This window comes from Tetrahymena thermophila (genome assembly GCF_000189635.1).
Source record: "Tetrahymena thermophila SB210 genomic scaffold scf_8254798, whole genome shotgun sequence".
NCBI lineage: Eukaryota > Ciliophora > Oligohymenophorea > Hymenostomatida > Tetrahymenidae > Tetrahymena > Tetrahymena thermophila.
Genome location: NW_002476554.1, coordinates 161,472 through 185,849, shown reverse-complemented (window position 1 = coordinate 185,849; position 24,378 = coordinate 161,472). Strand labels below are relative to the sequence as shown.

The 24,378-nt window shown below is 22.9% G+C and overlaps 4 protein-coding genes across 4 annotated transcripts; 1 reads left to right on the top strand and 3 right to left on the bottom strand. All coding sequences in view use genetic code 6, as the record gives it.

Moving 5' to 3' along the window:
* Window positions 1–94: 94 nt before the first annotated feature.
* On the bottom strand, window positions 95–1,084 carry TTHERM_00170200 (transmembrane protein, putative; the record flags this gene model as incomplete). Its single annotated transcript, XM_001008680.2, has 2 exons — window positions 95–328; window positions 461–1,084. The coding sequence occupies 2 exons, from the start codon at window positions 1,082–1,084 to the stop codon at window positions 95–97; spliced, it is 858 nt and encodes a 285-aa protein (XP_001008680.2).
* Window positions 1,085–3,914: 2,830 nt separating this feature from the next.
* On the top strand, window positions 3,915–11,952 carry TTHERM_00170190 (hypothetical protein; the record flags this gene model as incomplete). The annotated part of the gene is made up of 6 exons (XM_001008679.2): window positions 3,915–3,944; window positions 4,006–4,182; window positions 4,245–4,975; window positions 5,029–5,122; window positions 5,184–11,693; window positions 11,773–11,952. The coding sequence occupies 6 exons, from the start codon at window positions 3,915–3,917 to the stop codon at window positions 11,950–11,952; spliced, it is 7,722 nt and encodes a 2,573-aa protein (XP_001008679.2).
* A 935-nt stretch (window positions 11,953–12,887) lies between these two features.
* TTHERM_00170180 (hypothetical protein) lies at window positions 12,888–15,689 on the bottom strand (the record flags this gene model as incomplete). The annotated part of the gene is made up of 7 exons (XM_001008678.1): window positions 12,888–13,624; window positions 13,684–13,879; window positions 14,395–14,715; window positions 14,780–15,237; window positions 15,291–15,363; window positions 15,443–15,504; window positions 15,572–15,689. The coding sequence occupies 7 exons, from the start codon at window positions 15,687–15,689 to the stop codon at window positions 12,888–12,890; spliced, it is 1,965 nt and encodes a 654-aa protein (XP_001008678.1).
* Window positions 15,690–17,751: 2,062 nt separating this feature from the next.
* On the bottom strand, window positions 17,752–22,597 carry TTHERM_00170170 (selenocysteine lyase family protein; the record flags this gene model as incomplete). Its single annotated transcript, XM_001008677.1, has 6 exons — window positions 17,752–19,259; window positions 19,998–20,381; window positions 20,729–20,915; window positions 21,003–21,320; window positions 22,090–22,392; window positions 22,520–22,597. The coding sequence occupies 6 exons, from the start codon at window positions 22,595–22,597 to the stop codon at window positions 17,752–17,754; spliced, it is 2,778 nt and encodes a 925-aa protein (XP_001008677.1).
* Between the last annotated feature and the right edge of the window lie 1,781 nt (window positions 22,598–24,378).

Genomic DNA, 24,378 nt, shown 5'->3' with positions numbered 1-24,378 from the left:
TTATAATTTATTAATAAAGTAGATAATTATTTTAGCTGGTTGTTTTTAATTAGTCAAAACTGATATTGTTTTTTTATTATTATTGATTTGTTGATCATAATTGTTGTTCTTAGATATTAAAATATTAAATATCATTTTTTTGATTAGGACTCTTATGCTACGTGTTGATGGTTTGAGGAATTGTTTTATTTTCTTTTTAATACAAACTGAGACTGAGGGTTTGGTCATAGAAATATGTTTCCTTTTCTTGGTCATATAAATAAATAATTAATTTATCTTTTATATCACTAATTAATTCTAGCTGCTTCGGTATAACTTTAAAGAAGGCCTTATAAAACATATAAATAGATAGAAGTAAAAATGATATCATTACAATTATACATAATACAATTAGAAAAATAATTAAGCCTAAATAAATATCAGAAAAAGCTCCTCTTTCATTGTTATTACTAAGAAATACTTTATAGCATATGATTATTAACGCAATAGAAAAGCTAAGGCTTATTAGACCTAATAAAATAAGCACAAAGTTATTGATTGTAACAGAGAAATCAAAACGAAGAGTGTATTTTATAATCGATTTAAATTTATATTTACAAATTGAACAGCTATGCTCAGTGACCAAATCCTTCTTGCTCTTTTTAGATTTTTTTTTTTTTTTGATTTCATCTTCAGCTATTTTCATCAGGCATGCTGCGTGAATTAAATTACTTCCCTAACATTTACAATTACATAAAAAAGGATCTCCTGCCTTTGGTAACTCTTTACAAAACCAACAAATGTGAGACGTCACATCAGAATTATGTCTTTATCTACAAGGAGTTATTACTTATTACTTATCATTTACTTGATTATCTGCTTACTTATTATCAGCTGTGAGTTAATTCATGTTTTTTTAGCTGCAAAGATCATCTTTGCTTTAAGAAGATTGTAAAACATTTACGCTTACCATAGAAGCTTAGAATGTCTAAAAATTATTAACTGCTCCAACTGAATGTATCTTAGATGGATTTTCTAAGGTATTTTAAGTGAAGAGATTTGAAAAATTTGAAGTTTAATGAGCTAAAATAGGAACAACCTACATTCTCCTTTTACTTATTATAAAATTTGTTATTATTTGTTTAATTCTCTTTTAGATTAATTAATTAATTATAAATTAAGGATGCTTTTTATAAAAAATTGAGATGTAATCCAATATCCATAGATTTAGTTGTTCAACCTTAGAATTATCATCATTCATTTGGTGTTTACATTACCATTCAATTATTCTTATAGTGGTAGATATAATACGCACTTAGTTATTTTTCATATTATTTAAAAGATTTTTGCTTAATCATTCAATTTTTAATTTTCTACTTTAAAATTTATTCTTTTGACTTTGAATAAAGACACACACCTAAGTTAAAACGGATTTTAATTTAATGTAAGATTTTATATTTTAGTTGATAGCTTGATAAAAATTTAGACAATCATAAAATTAGTTTGCTTCGAACTAAACTAAATAAAGAATTTAAAAAGATTTGAAAGCTTGTAAAAATTTGGAAAAAAGTAAATAATTTGAATTATTATAAATATATATATTATAGGCAGTGAAACAATAAATAAATATTTTTTTAATTAGATTATACCTTTGATTAATTTTTTTTTAGTCATGATTATTAATTTCATTCATGACTGGTGTTTATTTAATCATAAATTATTAGATTTGATAAAATATAATATACTTTAAGATTTAATAAGCAATTATTATTTATTAATTTGTAAATAAATATTATTTTATAACACTAATTCAACTTATAAATAAGCTAGATAGACTATGTAATTACTCTTAGTAATTTAAATTACCATTTAAAAATTTAAAAGAACTTTAATTTACAAGTATTTTAAAAATAACTAACAATGTATCAAAATATTATTCATTTATTTTGATATATAAATATATTGATAATCTTAACCTAAATAGATAGATAGGTAAAGATAGATAGATAGATAATCAATAAAAATGCTACCAATTAATTAATGTTAGTCATAAATTTATAAATTTTTTTGAATCTTTGTATGGGGAGTTACATAATTAAGATATAATAAATTAAATCTTTAAGTTCCAATATTTAAAAAAATTTTTTTGTTTGCCTTTATTTCCAAAATTTATTTTTAAAAACTCCCCTTGGAGAAAGAGTTACAAAAATGAGTTACAAATTAAATGAAAAATATAATTTTACAATATATTCAATATAAAAATTTTCAAAATTTAGGCAAAGATTCTAAGTTCCTCCTTCCCTACTCATTTGTATAAAATATAAAGGCTTTAATGAAATAAATATTTAGCTAATAAAAAAAATATTGATAAAAACAATTTATTTATTCTTTTATATATTTGTTGATTTAAATATTTATTTAAATTTCCATTTATTTTGACTTTATTTATTAATTATTTTTTCTTTTTGCACTTAAGGATATTTTTTATATTAATTCAATATAATCCATTATCTTAATCTTGCTTAACTGAAGAAAGCCTTAGTGATTAAGTTTTATTTACTGGATTTACTTTCTTTTTAATTGGTTGGTGATGGGTTTGTTTGTTTTTTTCTTTTTATTAATTTATTTAATAATAATTATGAATACTTAATAATAATATTTTCCTTATCAATTTGATAAATTTTAATTTTTGCCAAATTCTTTCAAAAAAAATAAACTTTTGTTTTAATTATTTTGAGCATGAAATAAAATCAATAAGTTAAGCAATATTAAAAACATGAGCTTCGAGTAAGAAAATTATTTTTACTTTTTCACATATATCAAAAATAGTTAAAAAATGATGATTAATTAGGAGAGTTTGTTTTATGTAGTTACGGAACAATTTGATATAAATTAAAAATATTATTTTCTCTTCTAAATTCATAAAAAAATACTAGCTTACTATTAATAATTAATTTTCATTTATTAAAAGCAATTATTCTTAAAAATTTACATAATTTACCTTAATTTTTTATTAACAATTCCATATATTGATTAAATGTTATAAATCAGAATTTTAGATTTATTTGAAATAAAAAATGAATTAATAAATTGCTGTTTGTTTTTAATTGATGAAATTATTTAGTAGATAAAATAAAAATAATTAACTAAAGATTTGTTAATTAACTTCAAAATATTGACGAATGGTTTTACTTTAAAATAAATTGAATGAATTATTTATTTATAATAAAAAGAAATCAATTTTATTTTCTAACCAGTAAAGAAAGAAAGAACTCATAAATAAATAAATTAAATTTATTATCTATTAAAGCTAAAATAAATTCTTAGAATAATCCAAAAATAAATAAAACACCAATAAAAAATAATATCTAAATTTAATAATATAATTATTATATGATAACTATACAAAATTATTAGTAAAATTTTTCAACTAATTAATCAATCACTTTTTATTTATCAATCATATAAGATTGAATTAATTTTGTCAAAATTATTTAATCAATGTAATAGATTTATCAAATTGCTGAAACAAAGAAAGATGTTTGTTTGTCAATAGTAATTTAAGATCCTACAAACATATATCAATTAAACTTTAGTTTTAAGCATATTAACATAGGTAAGAAAGTTAGTTGTGTTGCTCATTTGTTTGTTTGGTTTTTTGTTTTATTTTCATTAACATATAATTATATATATATATATATTACTTACTTGTAAAAATAAAAACTCGTGGGCAATTAATAAAGCTTTATTTATCAAAAAATAAAAGATTAAAACAGTCACAAATAGCATCAAATTAAGATATAAATTATATATAGTTTATTATAGTTTTTAGCTATTTAGCGAGATTCATATCTATTTAACTACAACAAGTAGGATTAAATTTAAGCAAAAAAGTTTTATTTATAGCAATAAATTATACACCCTAATAAGTGGACATGAGTACCAAGTTTTTTTTTGATCTATTTGTAAATTTAAATTTCATTTTATAATATTTTTCATTATCTTGATTATGGTTTAATTTTTTAGAAGGGGAATGACAAACAGCAAAACGAAAATGGCTTTTCAGACTTACTTGATATGATGAACGAGGTATCGAAAAAGTTACCTACGGCAAACAAGAATAATTAGGTCTAAGAATAAACAAATTAATATAAAACAGATATGACAATATAGTAGCAGTAGTAGTAGTAGGAAACAAATCAAGTAATTACTTATAGATTAAATATTATTTAAAGCAAAAATGGTTATTTTATAACAAATAAAAGGTTGCTGATTTCGATATTAATGAAGACGATTTAAATGATGGATGGGGAGACAATTTTTCTGACCCTGAAGAGGAAGAAGATAATTAAAATGAAGGAAATGGAAATTAAAGCAATAATTAAGTTGATTTTAGTGATCTTTTAAAAGGTTAAAACCCTTCAAGATAGTAGATTCAGCATGCAAATAAAGGCGGATAGTAAAAGAAAGACGAACTAGACGTTGTTGAAGAGGAAAGCAATAATTGTGACGAGAGTTAAATTTAGAATTAGATAAGAGAATATTAAAATAATTCTAAGAATAACTATGATTCTTTGAACATTAATGATGGTTTTTAATAATAGTTTCAGCAGAAATAAGTAAATGAAAAAATGCAAGGATTTGGTGGAGCTAAGCAAAGTTAGTCGCAGAATGCATTCAATTAGGAAAAGAAAGTTTAAAAAGATAATTTATTTTAAGAATAGCAGGAGAAAAAGCAAAATGATTAGAAGAAATAGAAACAAAAGAATATTGAATTCAGCTTAGAATATGTAAGGCAAATATCTGAAATGCAAAATTTACTCAACTAAGAAAAATTAGAGTTTTAGTTGAGTTTGCAGGCTAGATAAAATCATATTTAAATGTGGGAAGAAGATTTAAAACTTAGGCAAGAAGCTTTAGATAGGTAGTTGGATGAAAAAAATGCTTTAGATAAAAAAATTCAAATAAAGAAAGCGATTTTGAAAGACGAAAATGAGTAAAATTTTCTTTAAAATTAGTTAAAAAATTAAAAATAAATGTTTTTTTTAGGATTTTAAAGTTCATCGAGGCTCAAAAAAAGCTAGAGAAATTATAAAGCGAATTCGATTAAAGTTAGATTTTCCATAATCAATAAATATCTTCTGTAAATTTTTTTATTTTTATAATTCTATGAATGTTGATTTTGAAAATATTTCAAAAATAAGCTTTAAAAGGAGAAACTTGAGCTACAGCAGCATTTTTAGCATAATAGCTAGCAGCATGAAGCACAGTTAAAAGAAATTAAAGAAAAATATAGACAGCTAGTTTTAAAATCAAAATAGCAGAAATTAGCTTTTTAGAAAGCTTTTAAGCAAATAGATTTAAAAGGCAAGCTTAATGAAATGAGAGAGGAAATACATTCGATGATAGAGCAGGAGAAGGAAGAGAGCATTCAAAATTTTAATGATTTAGCATAGAAGCTGCTCAAAGAGAAATCTTTAAATAACTAATTTTAAAAGGAAATAAGAAAGCTCAGAAGTGACAATCAAGAAAAAGATATCAAAATTTAAAGCATAAACGAGCACACTTCAACTGTTGAAAGAAACCAAAAGGAATTTTATGAGAAACAATTAAAGCAGTTACAAGATAAAATCAATTCATAAACTAAAAAATATCAAGATGAGCAGAGCAAATCAAAGTAGGAATAAACTGAATTAGCCAATAAGGTGAAAGAGCTTTAAAAGCAAATTGATTAGCAAGTCGCTGAAATTGAGTTGTTTAAATCTGAAATAGAAGAAAAAGACCTTTTGATGAAGACCTAAGAGGACACAATTGAGAGCAGAAATAAAGAAATAGAAATCAAAGGCAAGGACCTAAAAACAATTCAAAAAAAGCTTTAACAAAAGGAATAGGAGAATAATTCGTTGAATTAATAAATTAAAGAAGCATAAAATTCTCTATAGTAAAAATAAGAAGAAACATAAAAGAATATTGAAAATTTATAATAAACTATCATTAAAGAAAAGAAGTCCTTTTAAATAGAAAAGGAAAAATTAAGTTAATAGCTTCAGGAACAGCTAAATAATGTAGAAAATAAAACCTTGACAATTTAGAAATTGAATCAAACAGTGACAGAGCTATAAAACAAGCTTAAATAGATTCAATTAGAGTCAAATAACTAAAGTGGTAATTAGATCAAATAAATTAGACAGGAATACGAATAAAAAATAGAAAAGATACAAAAAGAATAGCAAGAATAAATTAATCTTATTAAATAAGAGAATCTGAAAGCTATATCTCTTTTAACCTAAAAAGACTAAAAAATAGAATCACTGCAAAAGCAATTTAATCTATAACAATAAAAGTTAGCAGAGCAAATTAAGAAATAGAATGAAAACTAATAACTCATTCAATCTCTATAATAAAATCTAAAAAATTAAAATAAATTTAATAACCAAATTGTAAATGAATAACAAGATTTATAAGAAACAAATAATTAATAATTAGAAGACGAATATTTTTTATCAACCCAACAAAAACAATCTCAAGATGTTTTGAAAATATCGAAAGAAAATTAGTTCCTCGACCAAAATCAAGATTCTCATTTTATTATTTAATAAAATAACGAGGATATTTAAAATGAAGAAGTGAATCATTAATTTGAATAGGAAGAAATATTTTAAAATCTCTCATCAAATATTTAAAATAATTAAGAGGAGAGAGATAAATGTGCTAATAATAATAATAATTTAGGCTTAGAAGATTTGGAGATAGAGGAAAATGTTTGGGGAAACCAAAACAATAGTCAAATAAAATAAGAGGAAGAAGAACATGATGAAAAAATCAATTAATTGAATTAAGATAATTTTATATAAGCTAAACATGAAAGATCTGAATTTTAAAAAGAAGAAAATGAAATTTAAAATAAGGATTAAGAAAAAAAATATGAAACATTGTTCGAATAAAATAACTTTGTTGAATAAAGCAATAATTAGTAACAATATTAAGATTTATTTTATAATACAGTTAAATAAGAGGAAATATCTCCTATTAAAATGTAGTAGCAAAATAATTTTGATGCTGTTTTTGGTAATTAAAAGCAATAAGAAAATATATTCAGTAATTTTTAACAAAATTAAAATGGTTCTTTAAATAAAGATTAAAATGCTAATTAATAATTGGTTTCAAATATAGATTAAATATAATAATAATAACATTAACAAAATGAGGATATTGCAATTAATCATTCTTAAATAGAAGAGTTAAGTTAAATAAAAGTTTAAAATGATTAAAATAATTAACAAACTAGCTCTTCATAAAATGAATTATAACAAAATAATCCTGGCTTGAGTGAATCTTCTCTTAAAGATTAAACTATTTAATAAAATGAAGAATTTTAGGTATAAAAATAACAACATGATGAAAATAAGTTAGATGCATTGGATCTATTAATGAATAATAACACACAAACTAACTAGCCAAGTAAGAAGAAGAAGAAAAAGAAAAAAGGAAAAACTAATAGTAATGCACCAGTCAATTTGTTTGAAGAAAGCACTCCATAGAATGAGTTTATAAATGAAAGTAGTTAAAATGAATTGAAAATTTTAGATTCCAGCATGCAAAGCAATAAATCAAACAAAGATCAAAAATAATTAGAAAAATAATAAGATGAATAAAGTTAAAATAATAAATAGGCATAAAAGGACAACTTTTATAATTAATTCGAAGTTAAAAATGAAAATTGGGAAAACCAATTCTTCAATACTGCAAAATAAAATATTTAAGATGCCTTTAAAGACATTAGTAAAAATTAATAATAAAACAATGCAAGCAAAAATCAAAATCAATAAATTTCTTTTGATTCGAAAGCAGATTAGAGCTTTGATAAAGTGCTAAATAATTCTATTGATAAAAATAATCTTTAAAAGAAAAATTTAAATGAAAGAGAACAAACTCAAATCAGAAATAATTAAGAAGATTTATTTTCAAATATCTAGGAAAACAAGTAAAAACTTACTTTTTAAAACATTGAAGAGTTAAATGTTGAAGAAGATGCATGGGGAATTTAAGTTGAAAGTCCTAAAGAAATAGAATAATAAGGAAAATAAAATGAAGTACCTAAAGAATCCATATAAAGAGATAATGAGCACGCAGAAATAAAAAATGATACATTTTAAAGCAAGTTAGAATCTCAATCATTTTTTTAAGTAGAGTAAAATAACAATGTGCAGAAAATATTTGAAATTCAAAATGATTTTTTTAGCTAAATAAATCAATAAAATTAGCAAGATAAGCAATAAAAAGATGAAAAATAAGAAAGTAAAATAAATAAAAATGAAACTTAAAATGTTTAAATTTTAATCAGTGATGTTGATTTAGATGATAATTGGGGAACAAGCTAGCCATAGAATGATAGCAACGATAATAATCTAAAGACTTAAGCTATAATTGAAAGCAAATTAAACAATTCAGATCTTAAAAGTAGCAAACATAAAGAGGAATTAGACTAAAGTTCAAAGTAAGATGAATTTTCTTTGAAAGAATAAAAAAATGCTTAGTAAATATAAGAACATAAATTAGACATATTAGACTTACTAATGAGCAATAACAATCAATAGACAGGCTAAACAGTCAAAAAGAAGAAGAAAAGCAAAAAAGCAAAAAATGTTAATAATCAATCACTTAACTTGTTCGAGGAGAATACTCCTTAAAGCACTCAGCAAAATGAAACAAGTCAAAATGATATTAAAAATTTAGACAACAGCATTCAAAGTATAAAATAAAATAAAGAATAGAAGAAATAAGCATCAAGTGAAAATATTGAAAATAATTCAGACCTTAATTAATAATTAAATACTTCTACTCAAAAAGGCAGTTTAGAGAAATTAAATGAAGATAAATAAGACAATTGTTAGAAAGAATAAATTGCTTTTGAACAATCAGAAAATAAAATAATTGATATTAATAAGAATGATTAATCAGAGATCCAGACTGATAATAAAGAGGAACTTTAATAAGAAAATTAAAGAATTCATTAAATTGAAGAAGAAAATGTTCATTAAGAAAGTTAAGCTGAAAATATTCAAGAAATAAAATTTGACAATATAGAAGTTAATTAAACTGAAAATGAACAAAAATAATTAGAATTAATTGAAGAAATTCAAATTGATATAGAAATAAACTAGCAACAATAAAGATAAGAAGAAATGCAAATAAAAGATTTAAAATAAGAAAATAATTAGATAGTTTCAGAAGAAAACTAAATAAATGTAAATTAAGAAATTGACACTTAAGTAGAATAAGCTATTAACTAAGAAAATGATGATATCAACTAAAATAGTAATAATTAAATTCAATTTACTTATTAAGAATAAGATAATAAAGAATAAAACAATCAAGAAATTAATGAAGCTAACTAACAACAAGATACTGAAGAAGGAAATATTGAATAAACAGCTTTGATCAATTAAGGGCTTGCTGAAAATATTGAAGATTAATCTTAAGAATAAAAATAGGAAGAATTTAAATTAAGTCAAGATGATGTTTAAGGACAAGAAGATTTAGGTGAAAATCTCTAAGATAATTAAAAAGTTTAGGAATTTAAATAATCTGAAGATGATGAGACTGATGATAAAAAGGATTAGGAAATATAATAAAAAAGTAATGAAAATATTGAAATCATATAAGATAACTTAGAAGATTAATAAGAAGTGAATTAAATAAATTAAGAAGAAGAATTAGATGTGAAGTAAAATTAAAGTAATTTAGATTAAGAATTAAATGAAAGAGAAATTTAAAATAGCGAGGTATAAAACCATCAAGATGTTTAAGAGAATTAAATAAATTAAATTGAGAAGAAGAATTCTAATGAATAATTAGAAAATTAATCTGAACTTTAAGCTGCCTAAGGAAACAAGCACTAAGAATTTAGTGATGAATAAAATGATAATTAAGATTAAATTAATGATGATCAAATATTATAATAAGAATAAGATGAAAAAATAGATTTAAGTCAAGCTAATAATAATGACATTTAAGTTGATTTAAACAATTAAATTGAAGACTAAAAAAGAAACTCATTAAAAGAAAATTTAGTTGAAGATAAATAAGAAGAAATTTTATTTGAAGATAAATAAGAAGAAAATTTAGTTGAAGATAAAGAAGAAGAAAATTTAGTTCAAGATAAAGAAGAAGAAAATGTAGAGATTATTTAATAAGAAAACGAAAACAATTAAAATATAGAGTAGCAATAAGATTAAAATGTAAATCAATTTGAAAATAATTAAGAACAAAACACATTTGAAGATCAAAATGAATAATAGCAATTTAAGTAAGAATAAGAGGTATTAGATAACTCAGAATAAATTAAAAATGAAATATAATAGTAATAGTAATAATAAACTGAAAGTATAGATTCAAATTAAGATAATTAATAATTATAAATTAAATCTGAAGAGCAAAAAGAACTTGAATATGAGTTGTAAAATGAAGATGATTAAAAGATAGAAGAGTAATAAAATAATCAATAGGTAGATAAAGCTTAATCTTAACAAATATAACATGAAGAATAAAATATGAATGCTTAGTTAGAATAACTTGAAGAAAATCCTGTTGAATTATAAACAAATTAACTAGAGTCAAATGGTTAAAATGAAGAAAATATTGATCATTATAATTTAGAAACCGAAAATTTAGATAATTAAAAAGAAAAAGAATTGCATGAAGAATAAACTTAAGAAGAGAAGCCAATAGAAAATTAATAAAACGAAGATGAAAACCAGTAATTAAATTAAAAAGAGAATAATATATAGAAAGAAGATATTGAAATTACTTCTCAAACCAAAGAAGAAAAACCTAAGGAGTTAGATGAAGATGATTTACTTAATGAAGATGCAGGTTGGGGTAACTAAAATGATGATTCTTTAATTTAAGAAGATCAAAATTGGAAAGTGGAGGAAAACGAACCTCAAATTGAAAAGGACATTTAAGTAAATGATATCTTTGAAAATTTAACAGAATAAAAGGATTAAAAATTAAATGATTCAAATTAAGATGAAATAAATTGTGATTAACATTCTAATAACTAGGAACAGTAATAAATTTCTGAAAACCCTTAAAAAGAATGTTCAAATAATAATTTATAAGAGGAAAAAGAGGATAAAATAACTAATGTAAATGAAGAGAAAGATTAATAAGCCTTTGCCTAAAATGGTTCTCAGTAAAATAAGAATTAAAACGATGATATTTTGATTGATGAAAATGATTTGGATGATGCTTGGGGAGGAAATTAAGATATTTTAGAAAATGACAACAACTAAAATTTAAGTGAATAAAAGAATATTTTCACAAATAATAATTAATAAAATACAGCTGAAACCAAAGAATCAAATATTTTGAATGGAGGATAAGCTGATAAGTCTAAAAATGATTTAAAATCAGATATTTTAGACTTGTTAATGAGTGGTAACTAGCAAACATCGTAACTAACTAAAAAGAAAAAGAAAACTAAAAAAACAAACAGCAACTCATAGGCACAAATTAATTTATTTGAAGGAAGCACACCTTAGAGCTCATAGAATAATGAGAGTAGCTAAAGCGAACTTAAGAATGTAGACATCAGCATTCATAGCCTAAATATAAATCCAGGTTAAAAGAAATAAGATTTTGAAGAATCTCTTTAAAGTTTAGAAAACCAAGAAAAAGGCAACTTGAGTGCAACTTGGTCTTTTGATTAGGTAATTAACTTATAAATAGATTAAATATGCAATTTAATTTTTTTTTTTTATTTACAAATAATTTATATTTTTTTATTAGTAATAGAATGATAGCATGGTATAAGCAAAGAAAAAAGTTAAGAAGAAAAAAACTGTAGTTGACTTAAATGTTAAACAGGTCACCCAATTCATAGTAAAAGCAGAGCCTAAAAATCCTTTCTTAGATTAGCCTAAAGATAAAGACAAAGAGGATGATCCAGATTTCTTTGCAAATTTCTGAATGAATCTTAAATTAAATTGTAATAAACAGCAAATAAAATTTTTTATAATTTCTTTAATTTGTGAATTATGAAATATGTGTTGTAAAATATCTCACTAAAAATTCTTAGATAATCAATTTACTTATTAAATATGTTTAATCTTATATTACCTACATAAAGAGAAATGATAAATATTGAATTTTATTTACAATTAAATTGTTAAAAAGATTAGTTAAGCTATTTACTAAAATAATTTTATCTATTAAAAATAAATAGAGAAACAATTTAATTATTTAATTTTACATTTAAAAGGTGTTATCGTTATCCATATTTTCTTGTAATTATGTTCCCTTTATCCTTTAATATGTTATATATTTATAGATGGAATTAGGAAAAAAATTTTTTTCGTTAAAAAAGATGAATTTCCAAAAAAAATTCTTAGTTTTTTCTAAAATTTCTGCAAAATCTGGGACACTAATTCCAAGTATGGTTATATATAATTCATAAAATTTAAAAAGAAATAATTATTTTTAACTTTAACTAAGAAATATATAGCAGATATTCATTTTAATCAAATTAACTTATGTATTATTAATAAATAAACATATAAATAAATACAATGATATTAATATTTAGATGGAGAGAAGGATATATAGTTAGTAAGTTATTTATATATTTAAAGTTATTTATTTTTTAATGATTTTATTTCAATTTAATGGTTTAAATAAATTTAAATATCTCTTTCTTTGTTTCTATAAATAGAAAATGAATGATCATTTAGTAATTTTTTTAAATTGAGATAAAAAATGGTTAGTTAGTTAGTTAGTTTGAAACTTTTATTTATTTTTTGGGTTATTCTTTTTATTTAATTATTTTTTTCTCTTAATTTATATTTGTTTTTTTGTAAGTTGAAATAAAATTAATTGTTTAGATTGAAAAAATAAATTGGTATTTTTCATTGTTTTGGTTACTCTTCTGGTTCTGGTTGGTTAATTTTTATATTTTGTTAGCTCCTTTTTTCTAAAATTCTTTGCATTGTTACTGAGATAGTGCTTTTAGAATTTTTGGCATTAGAGTTGTTAGATGCATCTTATTATTTGTCTTTAGACTTTTCTTATCTCTTGTTTATAAGTTTCTAATAAGTTTATGATAGCTGCTATCTGCTATGAGAAATTTTTTCGGTACTATTAAGGCGTATTGAAGTCTAAGAATCTTATTATAATTTACTCTAATTATCTTTATCTTCTTAAATATCTATTGGTTCTTTTGGTTCTTATATTTATGGTACTTCTTGGATGGGTTAAGGAGGATTTAGTTTAACTTAGGGTTATTTTTTTCTATCTTAAATTTGAGAGATTTGATCGAATATATCTCCAGAATTTTAATTTATATCTGACTATGGTTTAATGTATGATTTTTGTTGATTTTCGTCTACAATATTATTAAGAGTTTGAATGGATGCCCATGGGATATAATTTGTTTCTTCTTTTTTAATTACTCTTAGCTTTTGTCTCGCATTATACTCTCTCATTTATATTTCATCTTCTCTTAAAGTAGATTTTATCATTCCTTTCTATTTGATGTGTTCATCAACAAATTAATTCACCACAACATCTTCCTCTATTTAATCCAGTTACTTCTCCTTTAAATGTAGTTTTGGGATTACAAAATTTTCATAAGTGATATTCTTTCCTAATATAAACAAAATCAAAAAATATAAAAAACTTATTCAAATAATCGAATTTTTTTACCTAATTGATAATCCTGTTTTAAATAGACTTCTGCAAACAAAAAGCAATCACTCAAAAAAGGAAAACCTGTTTAAAATATTGCATGCGGTATATGATTCTTCGAGTAAAGAGGAAGCTTAAAGCAACCTTACAATAACTTTTTATCTTCAGTAAACAGAGTATGAAGAGTCCAAGACCACTATTTAGGTTCTTTAACCTATAAAAACAAAAATTAAAGTGAAAAATTAATTCTAATTTATCTAAATGTTTAATATTTATTTTTTTTGAAATTTATAAAACTCAATCTATTAATTAATGCCATGATTTTGTAATCACCATAAATTATTTAATGGAAATATCTAATTTAATTTTGATTGAAGTTTATTTCGCATATTAAAATATAAGTAGAATAATAAATAAAATGATTGTTTGTTTCAATCAAAATATTTCAATATATATTTCTTATAAAATATAATATCAAAAATTTAGCTGATTTATTATTTTTAATTGTTATAAAATGATATCTTGAATAATTTATTTAAATTAAAATATTATTTTAATAGTTATTAATGTAAAATTTAGCAAAATAAAAAAATATGTTTAAAAAATGGTTCAAAGATTTACAAAATTTAATAAAATTTGAATTTCAAAAATAATACTTTTTAATTGAAAATATATTTTTTATAATTAATTATTTGTTTATTTGTAATGATAATGCTAAAATAAAATTACATTTTTGCTATAGACTTTGACATCAAAATAAATGAAGGTAAAGATAGTTGGGTAAATGTTTCTAAATGTTTCTTCAAAATTGATATTGCATTTATTGAATTTCCAATTGTAAGATACAGTAGCAAGCTATTCGGTTGATCTATATGTCTTAAGCAAGTCTCCTTTTCTAAATATTCCGTAATCAATTTAAATGCTATCAACATCATTAGGAATTTTTTCGAGCAAGTGGAATCTCACTGAAAATCCATCGCTTTAATTATACACCACTGATTCAATATTTTGATCTTGCATAATTTGAATTTAGCTTTTAATTTGTTGGCTCTTTATAAATAAATAAATAAAAAAATACTTTAATGAGTTTTTGTTCTTACAAATTTATACTTACTTCTTATTCTCTAAGATTTTATATCAAAGTAGAAACTATTTTCAAATGATTTAACTTTAGTTGTTTTTATTAACTGTTATTATTATTCATTTTTGAAATCTATTGCAACAAATCTGATTCTTAATTCACTAAATACTTCAGCAGAGAAGCGTTTTGATCCTTTTAATTTGGATTATAGTTTAAATGAGGGAAAAACTTTTGATACTCTTAAATTGATTGCTATAGGGAAGTTTCCTTTTAACTTAATGATCTCTCAGAACTCAACTGGCCAAGGTTTTCATAAGCATTGTTATTGCTATTATTTCTGACAAAATTAAATGCTAAATTAATATCATTTATCTTGTTCATATTATTTTTTGGTATATTCTACTAAGATTTATACTCATTTAATTCTCTCACATCTGCATAGCTTTACTTGATATTTTTCTGATATCCATTAGATAATGTTTAGCTAGGTGCTTTATTTTTTTTAAATTGTAGTAAAGTAATACAATTCATATTAAAAAATTACATGAGAATATGTTATCGCTTTGGTTTCTTACAAATGATGAACGGATATCTTTGGAACTCTGTTACTGTAGTATCTTTATAATTAAAAGGGATAGTTAAAAAATAGAGTTAAAATTGCAAGCAAATTAAATAATAATAACAAAAAATATCTACATTTTGATTTGCCATCATTTTAAAAGGAGAGTTGTAAGATTCTTATCTATTAAATTTATCAGCTTTTGTAATTATTTCATTTATTTTCTTGTTTTATTTTAATCATTCAATCAAAAACTAAACTATTACAATCGGAATTTTGAGAAAATCTCTAAGAATTTAGAACTGGAGATCTGTAATCTAAATCTTCATAGCTTCCAATATTGAACGTATTGATTTCTGATTTAGACTGTCTTTGAAGGAACATTTTGTTTGAAGAAATTTGTAATTGGATTTTTTGTTGAAACAATCTTCAATATATCTATCTATCTATCAGTGAATCAATCAATCAATTTTATATATTATCTTAAAAAGAAAACTTTCTCTTGAATCCTTATTTTAATAATTAATATTTTTTCTTAATAAATGTATTATGGTATTAAAAATATAATTACTATAAATCATGATTACAATTCGATTGATGATTATTTTTTTTGCTCTTCTAATAAAATATCAACAGTAATTAATTACTTACCATTACATTTATAATTTAAGCAACTCGAAATATACAAAATCTAATAATTTTACTTACGACTCTCACTTATTATTTTAATGCCAGTAATATTTGACATTATTTGTTTGGATTTGTTATTTTACTTTATTTCAAAGTTTTTTAAAAAAATTAATTTGTAGTAAGATTAAAAAAATGAAAAGGAAAGCCAACTAGTACTAAAATTATATCAATTTATTTGTTAAGATATTTAGATTATTGGTTTTTGTATACATGGTTGTTTTTCAATTATAATTTAATTTAATAACGAAGGAAGGAAGTTCTACAAGTCAATTATTGAATCTTTTAAATAAAAATTTGTGGAATTAAAGAAAATTGTTTAATTTTTTATTTAATTTCAAAATTCTTTTAAATCCATTAAGTCAATAGAAAGGATTTAGATTTTTAAAATTAGAACAATAACAAAATATAATTACAACTCTCGAAAAATAAATATTTTAGAACAAACAAACAAACAAATCTTACTTTTGTAAATTATAATTTTTCAATCAATTTATTTTAAATTTAAATATTTAATTTTATATTTAAAAACAACAAATAAACTTAATTTTTTATGTAAAATGTTTTTAAATAAATATCAATTATGTGTTCAATTTAGGAAATTATGTTTTAAAAGGAAGGTTTTTAGTAAATTAATTAAAGTTTTTAGTTTAGATTTCACTTTTGTTCTAAACCTCAAAGCACCAAATTTTTTAGAGCCAAAAATATCACATATCCCTGCCTTCTTTTTATTTTAATAGTATTTTTTTAAATGTTTAATATAGCCTTAACTATTGTTATTTTTAGTATATTTTAAATAAAATATGGAACAAAAAAAATGTTCTAATGTAATGTACAAAACTATTAATTAGCATATGATTTGAAAATATTTTGGAGTGTAATTTTAATTAATTACTCAGCTTCTTTCATTTAAAGATAAGATTTAATTGGATATTTAATTAATTACTGCTAATTTTTTTACATTTTCTAAAAAGTGTTTGCTTCAATTAGCAAATATGTAATTATAATTAAATTTGGTTTAAGTCAAATGTAAATTATTAAATAAGTAATAAATACTGAGATTGATATTAATTGTAAATTTAGACATTATTAAAGTAAAATAAATAATTCAATCCTTCCATCCATCCATCCATATATTATGATTACATTTAATATAATGTAAATAAATAGTTAGATTGTTATTAATTATAAATTTAGACATTATTAAAAGTAAAATAATCATCCATCCATATATTATGATTACACTAAATATAATGTAAATAAATAGTTAGATTGATATTAATTGTAAATTAATTTAGACTTTATTAAAGTAAATAATTAGATCCATATATTATGATTACTTTTATATATAATGTATATAAATAGTGAGATTGATATTAATTGAATAATTAGTCTTTATTACATGAAAAATAAATACTTAAATCCATATATTATGATTACATTTAATATTTTATGTAAATAAATAATGAGATTGATTGATTGATGTTAATTGAATAATTAGATTTTATTACAAGAAAGCTAAATACTGTAATACATAAATGTATAAATTATAATAATATTTAATAAAATATAAATGAAATGATAATAATAATTAAAATATTTTATAGAATAAATAAATGAATGAAAATGTTAATTTAGATCAATTGTTTTTTTCTTATTGTTATTTTTTAGAAAGAGAAAAGTCAGTCTTTTCTTTTCTGTTGTGTTGTATTGTATTGTGTTATGTTGTGGATAGAATTTCTTTATTGTTATTTATCTATCACTTTGAAATGAAAGCATAAAGATTTTTTTCATGCTCTTTTAATTATTTTTTAATTTCTTAGGCTCTTTAAATCATAAGTTCTTTCTTTTGTTAAGCTTACAATTAGGATTTGCTGCTTGTATGGTAAGAATCAGCGTAATAGAAAGCTTTTTCTTGTATAGGAGAGTTAGGTTGAATCTTATTTGCTCTGCGGTCACTGAAAATGTTATCGTTAATATTTTTAGAGCTTAAATTTTTGGTAGATTTGCTAGAATATTGAATAGGAGTTTGGTTCTTTATTTTATTGTCAATGTATTCGATACTATTGTCATCAGGCTAAGTTTTGATTCCATTATTCCAGTTAATAGCATTATTTTTGTTAGCAAGAGGTCTTCTCAATACTTTAGTTGTTTAAACATTTTATCTTTGTAAATATTGAGAATAGAAAGCCTCCAATTTATCACTAATTGTTACGTATTAATCGCTATTTTATAAAACTTAAATTGCAATATTTTCAACGAAAGCAGTGAATTGAGGGAATAAGAGCATATCTTGCTTCTTGCTCTTGGTTAGAATATTGAAGTTATGCATTAATTCGTTAATTGTTACTTTGTTAGAAGAAAGTATGTTGTAATCTTATGCAAATTACAAAGCATTTATTTAATTAATTCCAACAGTTCCTGAAGCTTCTTATGAGCTGTATTTGTTAAAAATGTTTTTCAAAATATCAAGTTTGGATTAAGTGTTTGATTAGATTTGAGGTTCAGCAAGTTTTTGGGAGATATTTGGCATTTCAGATAAAACATTTCTAATTTCATCACGAATAGAGGCACTGATCATATTTTTAATATTAGCATTACTGCTAGAACTATTGGTTTTAAGGATATCCTCAGACTTAATGGCTTAAGGTATTTTGGTTTAAGATTTATTGGAGGTTGATGAGTCAGTTTCCTTCTTCATGACCAAAGGACGGAGGGCTTTGATAGATTTGCCACTGATACCTGATGATCTAGATTAATTGAGACTATGGGGTCCATCTGAGTTATTTTCAGATTTAATGCCTTCCATTAAATGGGGGAAGTTTTCTTTGATATATTCTTGAGGATTCTCCATGATCTTTGTTCCAATTTCAAGTTAATCAGCAAGGTATTTGGGTCTTTCTTCAAGAGCAATTTCATTGATGTTTTCTCTCTAAAGGCCGAATAAAGAGAAATCAAAATTTGGATGAGATTGGCCTCTAAAATTGAATTGAGCAGTTCTAACATTTTATTCGTAGAATCTCAAAATTCTTTCGCCATAAATTGCAATTAAACGAATAGCTTCAACGATATAGTCTAATTCATATTTATCAAAGGAGAAGAATGTATCAAGTCTAATCCAGCCAGGTTTAACGTCTTCGTAACCATTGAGCATTTCTCCAACAATTTCAACAGCTTTCTTTTGAGGGATTCCGAGTAAAAGGACTCCATAAGGACCAGCGCAAGAGCAACCGCTTCTTACTTAAATACCAAATACATCGTTTAAAACTAATTTTAAAATGAGAGATTAGTTAATTGTTTTTAAGAGAGAAATTTAATTGAGTGTAAAATTTTTGATATGATAAATGATATTCGAAAGGGTAAAAATGATGATTTAGATAAATCTAAATTAATAAGTTTGACAATTTTTTCACACAAATTTGCAAAAAATTAAATATGTGTTGAATTCTGTGTGCTTAGATGTAAATTTTGAGAATGTCATCAATAAATTAAATAAATATCTTTCTTATTTTCTTTGTTTAGATTGATTGATGGAATTAGTTGGTGATTTAGACTTAATTTAAGATTTGAATGGGGGGTGGATGAATAGTTGCTTAATTTGATATGGTAAAAAATTGTTCTATTAGGCTATTATTAGGGAATCTTTTCAAATTTTGATCAAAATTGTATTTCTTTATGACAAAAATAAAGGATATAGAAGCATCCTAATCTTTTGTTTGGTATATTAAATTATTTTTGAGCCATGCAATTAGCATGAAGATTTGGAATTTATATATAAGAATTAGGGTTTTTACAAAAGATATCAAAAGGCGTCATAAATGATTAAATTTAGTCTGTATTATTGTTTTGCTATTTATTTGATTACATTAAATTTTATTCGGAGCTATGCTGTAATCAAAAAATTATAAAAGATTAAGAAATTAACAGTAACATGCTTTATTTAGATTATCTTTAATTTTTTTTTCATAAATTTTCATAAAACTGTCATTTATTTATTTAATTTACCTCTTGCAACAAAATTAGGGTGGAAAAGTGATTTGCCATAGGCATCAGTTGTAGTACCAGGTCCATAAATGTTAAATGAGAAAACATCGTATCTGATTTCAATGTCAGTATCACCATAAATGTGTACATTTCTGGGTGGGATTTGTTCGCTTCTTTTGAATTCGTCATTTATTTATTGAATGCGGTTATAGAAGTATTTTGCATTTTATTCTTCCTTTTCGATGATGAATTCCAATCCAATATAGTCCTGTAACTCAAAAGTTAAAGCAGCTCTGTAAAAACCAATAGCGTTGGGAGTTCCTGGCATTTCTCTAGCAGTGGGATCGGAGTCGTACCAGGTCTAGTCAGATTCCAAACCAACAACAGCCTTGACAGTACCACCACCTTAACATTTAAAATAATCAAATTAGAATATGATATAAAAATACATAAAATTGTAATCTTTTATTTTTTAACCATAAATTTTAATTTCAAGCAGAAATGTCATAGTGGGATGGATTATTTTTTTAGTATTTTAAAATAATACCATGTAATTAATTATAAGCCTATGTAACCCAATTTCATGTTAATAAATCAAAAAATTTTATTTTAGTTAGGGTTAAAAAATGATTAAAGTGTTGTAAATGATATAATTTGGCTATTTTATGACAAAAAAATTAATTAAAAATGACAATATATTTAATTATAGATGGGGGAATATGATTTTTAATTGATTATTTTTGTTTATATACCTGGGAAGGAAGGGGGTTAAGTGAGATCGTAGGCTGAGAGCTTGGCGATGAGAACGCCGGTAGATTCTGAACCACCTAAATGTTTGTGAGGAGATATGCAGACAAAATCTATTTCGCTTAAGCCTTCGTCACTTAAATTCAATCTGTTATGGGAGCAAAAAGCAGCACAATCTGATATGAAGAATATCTATTGGTTAATCAAAATAAAAAATATGATTACATCTGTCACAAATTAATTTTTTTTTGTAATTATTATAAAAGAATAAAATATTACTTTATGTCCAGGAAGGAGATGCTTTTCTTTGTAGTTTTTAATCATTTCATTTACTTTTGATAGATCAGTTCTTTAAGATGTCACATTAGAAGTGGCACTTACTGAAACAATTTAGATTTTGAAATGAGAGTTTGCAATAAGTCTTTCTTAGAGATCGACAATATTCATGTTACCATATTTATCTCCATTGACCATTTGAAGATTGCAGCCAGCATTTGACCAAGGAAGGATATTAGAGTGATGTTCATAAGGAGTAATGTAAACAGCGGGGATGTTTGGGTTCTTGCATTTTTCAATATCAGGAGCTTTATAGGTTTCCTAATAAATAGTTATAAAAAGTTAAGTCTAGTTTTGAATTGTATAAAAGAATACTATAAAAATCTTTATGTAAATGAACAGTGGTTGAATCCCCAAAAAGTGTAATAAATGGGTGGGATATATTTTAGAAGAAGCAACTATTAATGGGGATTAGAAAAAATAGTTCGATATTTTGATATTTTGTATTTGAAGCTTATGCCGTCAATTGATTAACTTTGAAAAGATATAACTAATTATGAATGAATTAATAAATGAATGATGTTATTGAGGTATTTCATGAGAAGAAAAAAAAAATATATCTTTTTTAATGCTTTCTATAAATTTAATTGTTGGATAAAGTAAACTTAATTTTTTATCCAGGTGTCGGAGTAAGATGTATTATAAATTAGAAACCTCTCAAATAAATTAGACTAATTTAATTGAATACCTTTAAACAAATTAATTTAATTTCAAATAAAAGAATTAATTAATTGTTTATTTATTTATTTGCTCATATCATTAATAAATAGTATGCTTTGTTTTATTTAGGCTGGGGGAAAAAGTTAAGTAAATTACAAAATTTTGGTATTCAATTACACGAATTTCTATTCACATCAAAACTTTGAATAATCTTTAAGCTTTTTCTTGTGAAATAATTCAATTTAATAACTCTACATATCCCCATATTTATATTATCTTATTATTCAAATGAATAAATTAATACTATACAATCCTTTTGCTTTTCATTTACACTCTTATTTTTTTAAATCAAATGTGCTAATTATATTACCATTTTTGCAATATCAGCAACTCTCAATATTTTTGTCAATCTTTCAAAAGCGCCAGTGGCTCCGTTTCCGCAAGGAACAGAGAAATGAGTGGCTTTTGACACCTTGAACGACTTCAAAATTGAAACTTCTGCATAGTGAAGCATTTAAGTAGAGAAATAACCCATTAAAGAGGTTTCTGTATGTGAATTTGCGACCATGGGCTTGATTTTTTGCTAAATCATGTCTTCAATCATTTTAAAGGGTCTTCCAGTTGCAGTGTGATCAGCGTAAAGAGCGCATCTTTGACCGAAAGGTGTATCAATCTATTTTTACAAGAAATATTATTCCAGATTGTTGATAGAAATTATTTACCAAGGAAAAGTTAATATAAAAAATATATAATTAATGTAAAGTTGCTTGTTTAAATAAATGAAAGAAATAAAAGCATACCAGTGTAGAATATCCAACGATATTTCTGAGGATTTCTTCTCTATCCATGCCGGATGTAGCGTGTAGTTTCTCAAGCATTTTTCAGTAGAATATAATGTTGTCTGTGTGTGTAAGATTTATTGTTGTTATTATGAATGAAAAAGTATTATTTATTTATTATAGCAAGCAGGCTTTTGGTATATTTGAAGATAGAAATAGGTTGCCTTACTTTTTTTTAATTGATTGTATTTTTTTTGTTTTTTTTTTTTAATCAATTATCAAATTTGTTTTGTAAAAATTCATTATTAAATTCCCTAGACCTAAAAATCCGATATTTATACCTGACAATATCTCAATACGAAAATGAAAATTGGGGAAAGTTTTCATCAGATTTTAATAATGATTTTGTTTTTGCCTATTTCTTATTTTTATTTTTAAGATTTTTCTATCATGATACATTTCTATTTCATCATTTTTTTTCTTATGTTTATATAAATTGATTATAAACTTATCTTAGTACGTATTTTTTGACATATATTTAAAAAATATTACTTTCTTTACCAAAAATTGTCTCACTTTTAATTTTTCTTGTCATTTAAATAAATCTCTTAGTAACAGCCTTCATTTTTTTACAGTTTCTTTAAAATCTTCTGCACTTAGCCTTTACAAATTCCATAAAATCTCCTTCCTTTCTTCAATATTAATAACTTTAGTTCTTAATAAATTAGTTTTCGCATTATCCAGATTAATTATCAATGTAATGTAATAACGTTTCTCCCAAAATATATTAGATTTTTTTTTCTGTTGTATGCATTTTATAACATTCGAAATTTATTTAAAATTTAAAACAAGGATATAATTTTATCAGAAAACGCTAAGCATGAATTATAAATATTGTAAAAAGCGTTTTTTTTAGTCCATGAATTCTTACAAATTTAAATATAAATTCAAAATTAATTTGCAACGCATAATGTATAGATAACAAATTAATTCATATAGACAATTAAATATTAATAATCATATCATTACAAAAATATAAATGAGTTGATGGATTTATTCATTCAACTACCTTGAATGAATTTTAGCTGGCAAAAAATTTAAGTAAATTTATTTAATAAAATTATAGCTTTTTTCAAAATAAATCTAGTTGTATTAAGCATTTTATTGCTTATCAAATTCAAGCAAATATTCAAAATGGTTTTTCTTTTTAAGTGACTAAGCAACTAAAAAATCTGTCAAAATAAACAAAATTAGCCTTAAAATACAATTTTTTTATCATTACAGACAAGCCTACCCTATAAAAAATCAGATATCTTGATTTACAATGGAAATCAGGCCAACGAAGTATTCTTAATTAAATGATATACTCTAAAAAATAAACTTAGTAATTAAATAATTTCTTATGTTATTAGTACTTTTTTTGTCTTCTTCTATTATTCAGTGTAATCAAGAAAAAAAGTAAAACAAAGGAAAAAAACAAATAGATAAATCAATAAATGATCAAATTTATTAATTGTTTGCTAACAAACCATCATTCAATAAATATCATAGAAAATTTGTAATTCAAAAAATTATGCTTAACTTACCAATAAAAGTCTAAATTAACAAAGTAAGATTAATATCAAAATCTCTAGAAACCAAATGACTTATTAAATATCTAATAATTTATATTTATTTTACTCTAAACTTCAGCTTAAATTTAGATCGTTTTTGTAACCTTTAAATAATAAATTTATAAATTTTATTTGATAATTTTAGTTAAAATAAAATTTATTTATTTTTATTTTATTTTTAATAAATATTTTAAATAATCATTTTCTTTGAAAAAAAATACTGCTAATTTTGTTGAAATTTGAAAACGATATTAGAATTTTTTGATT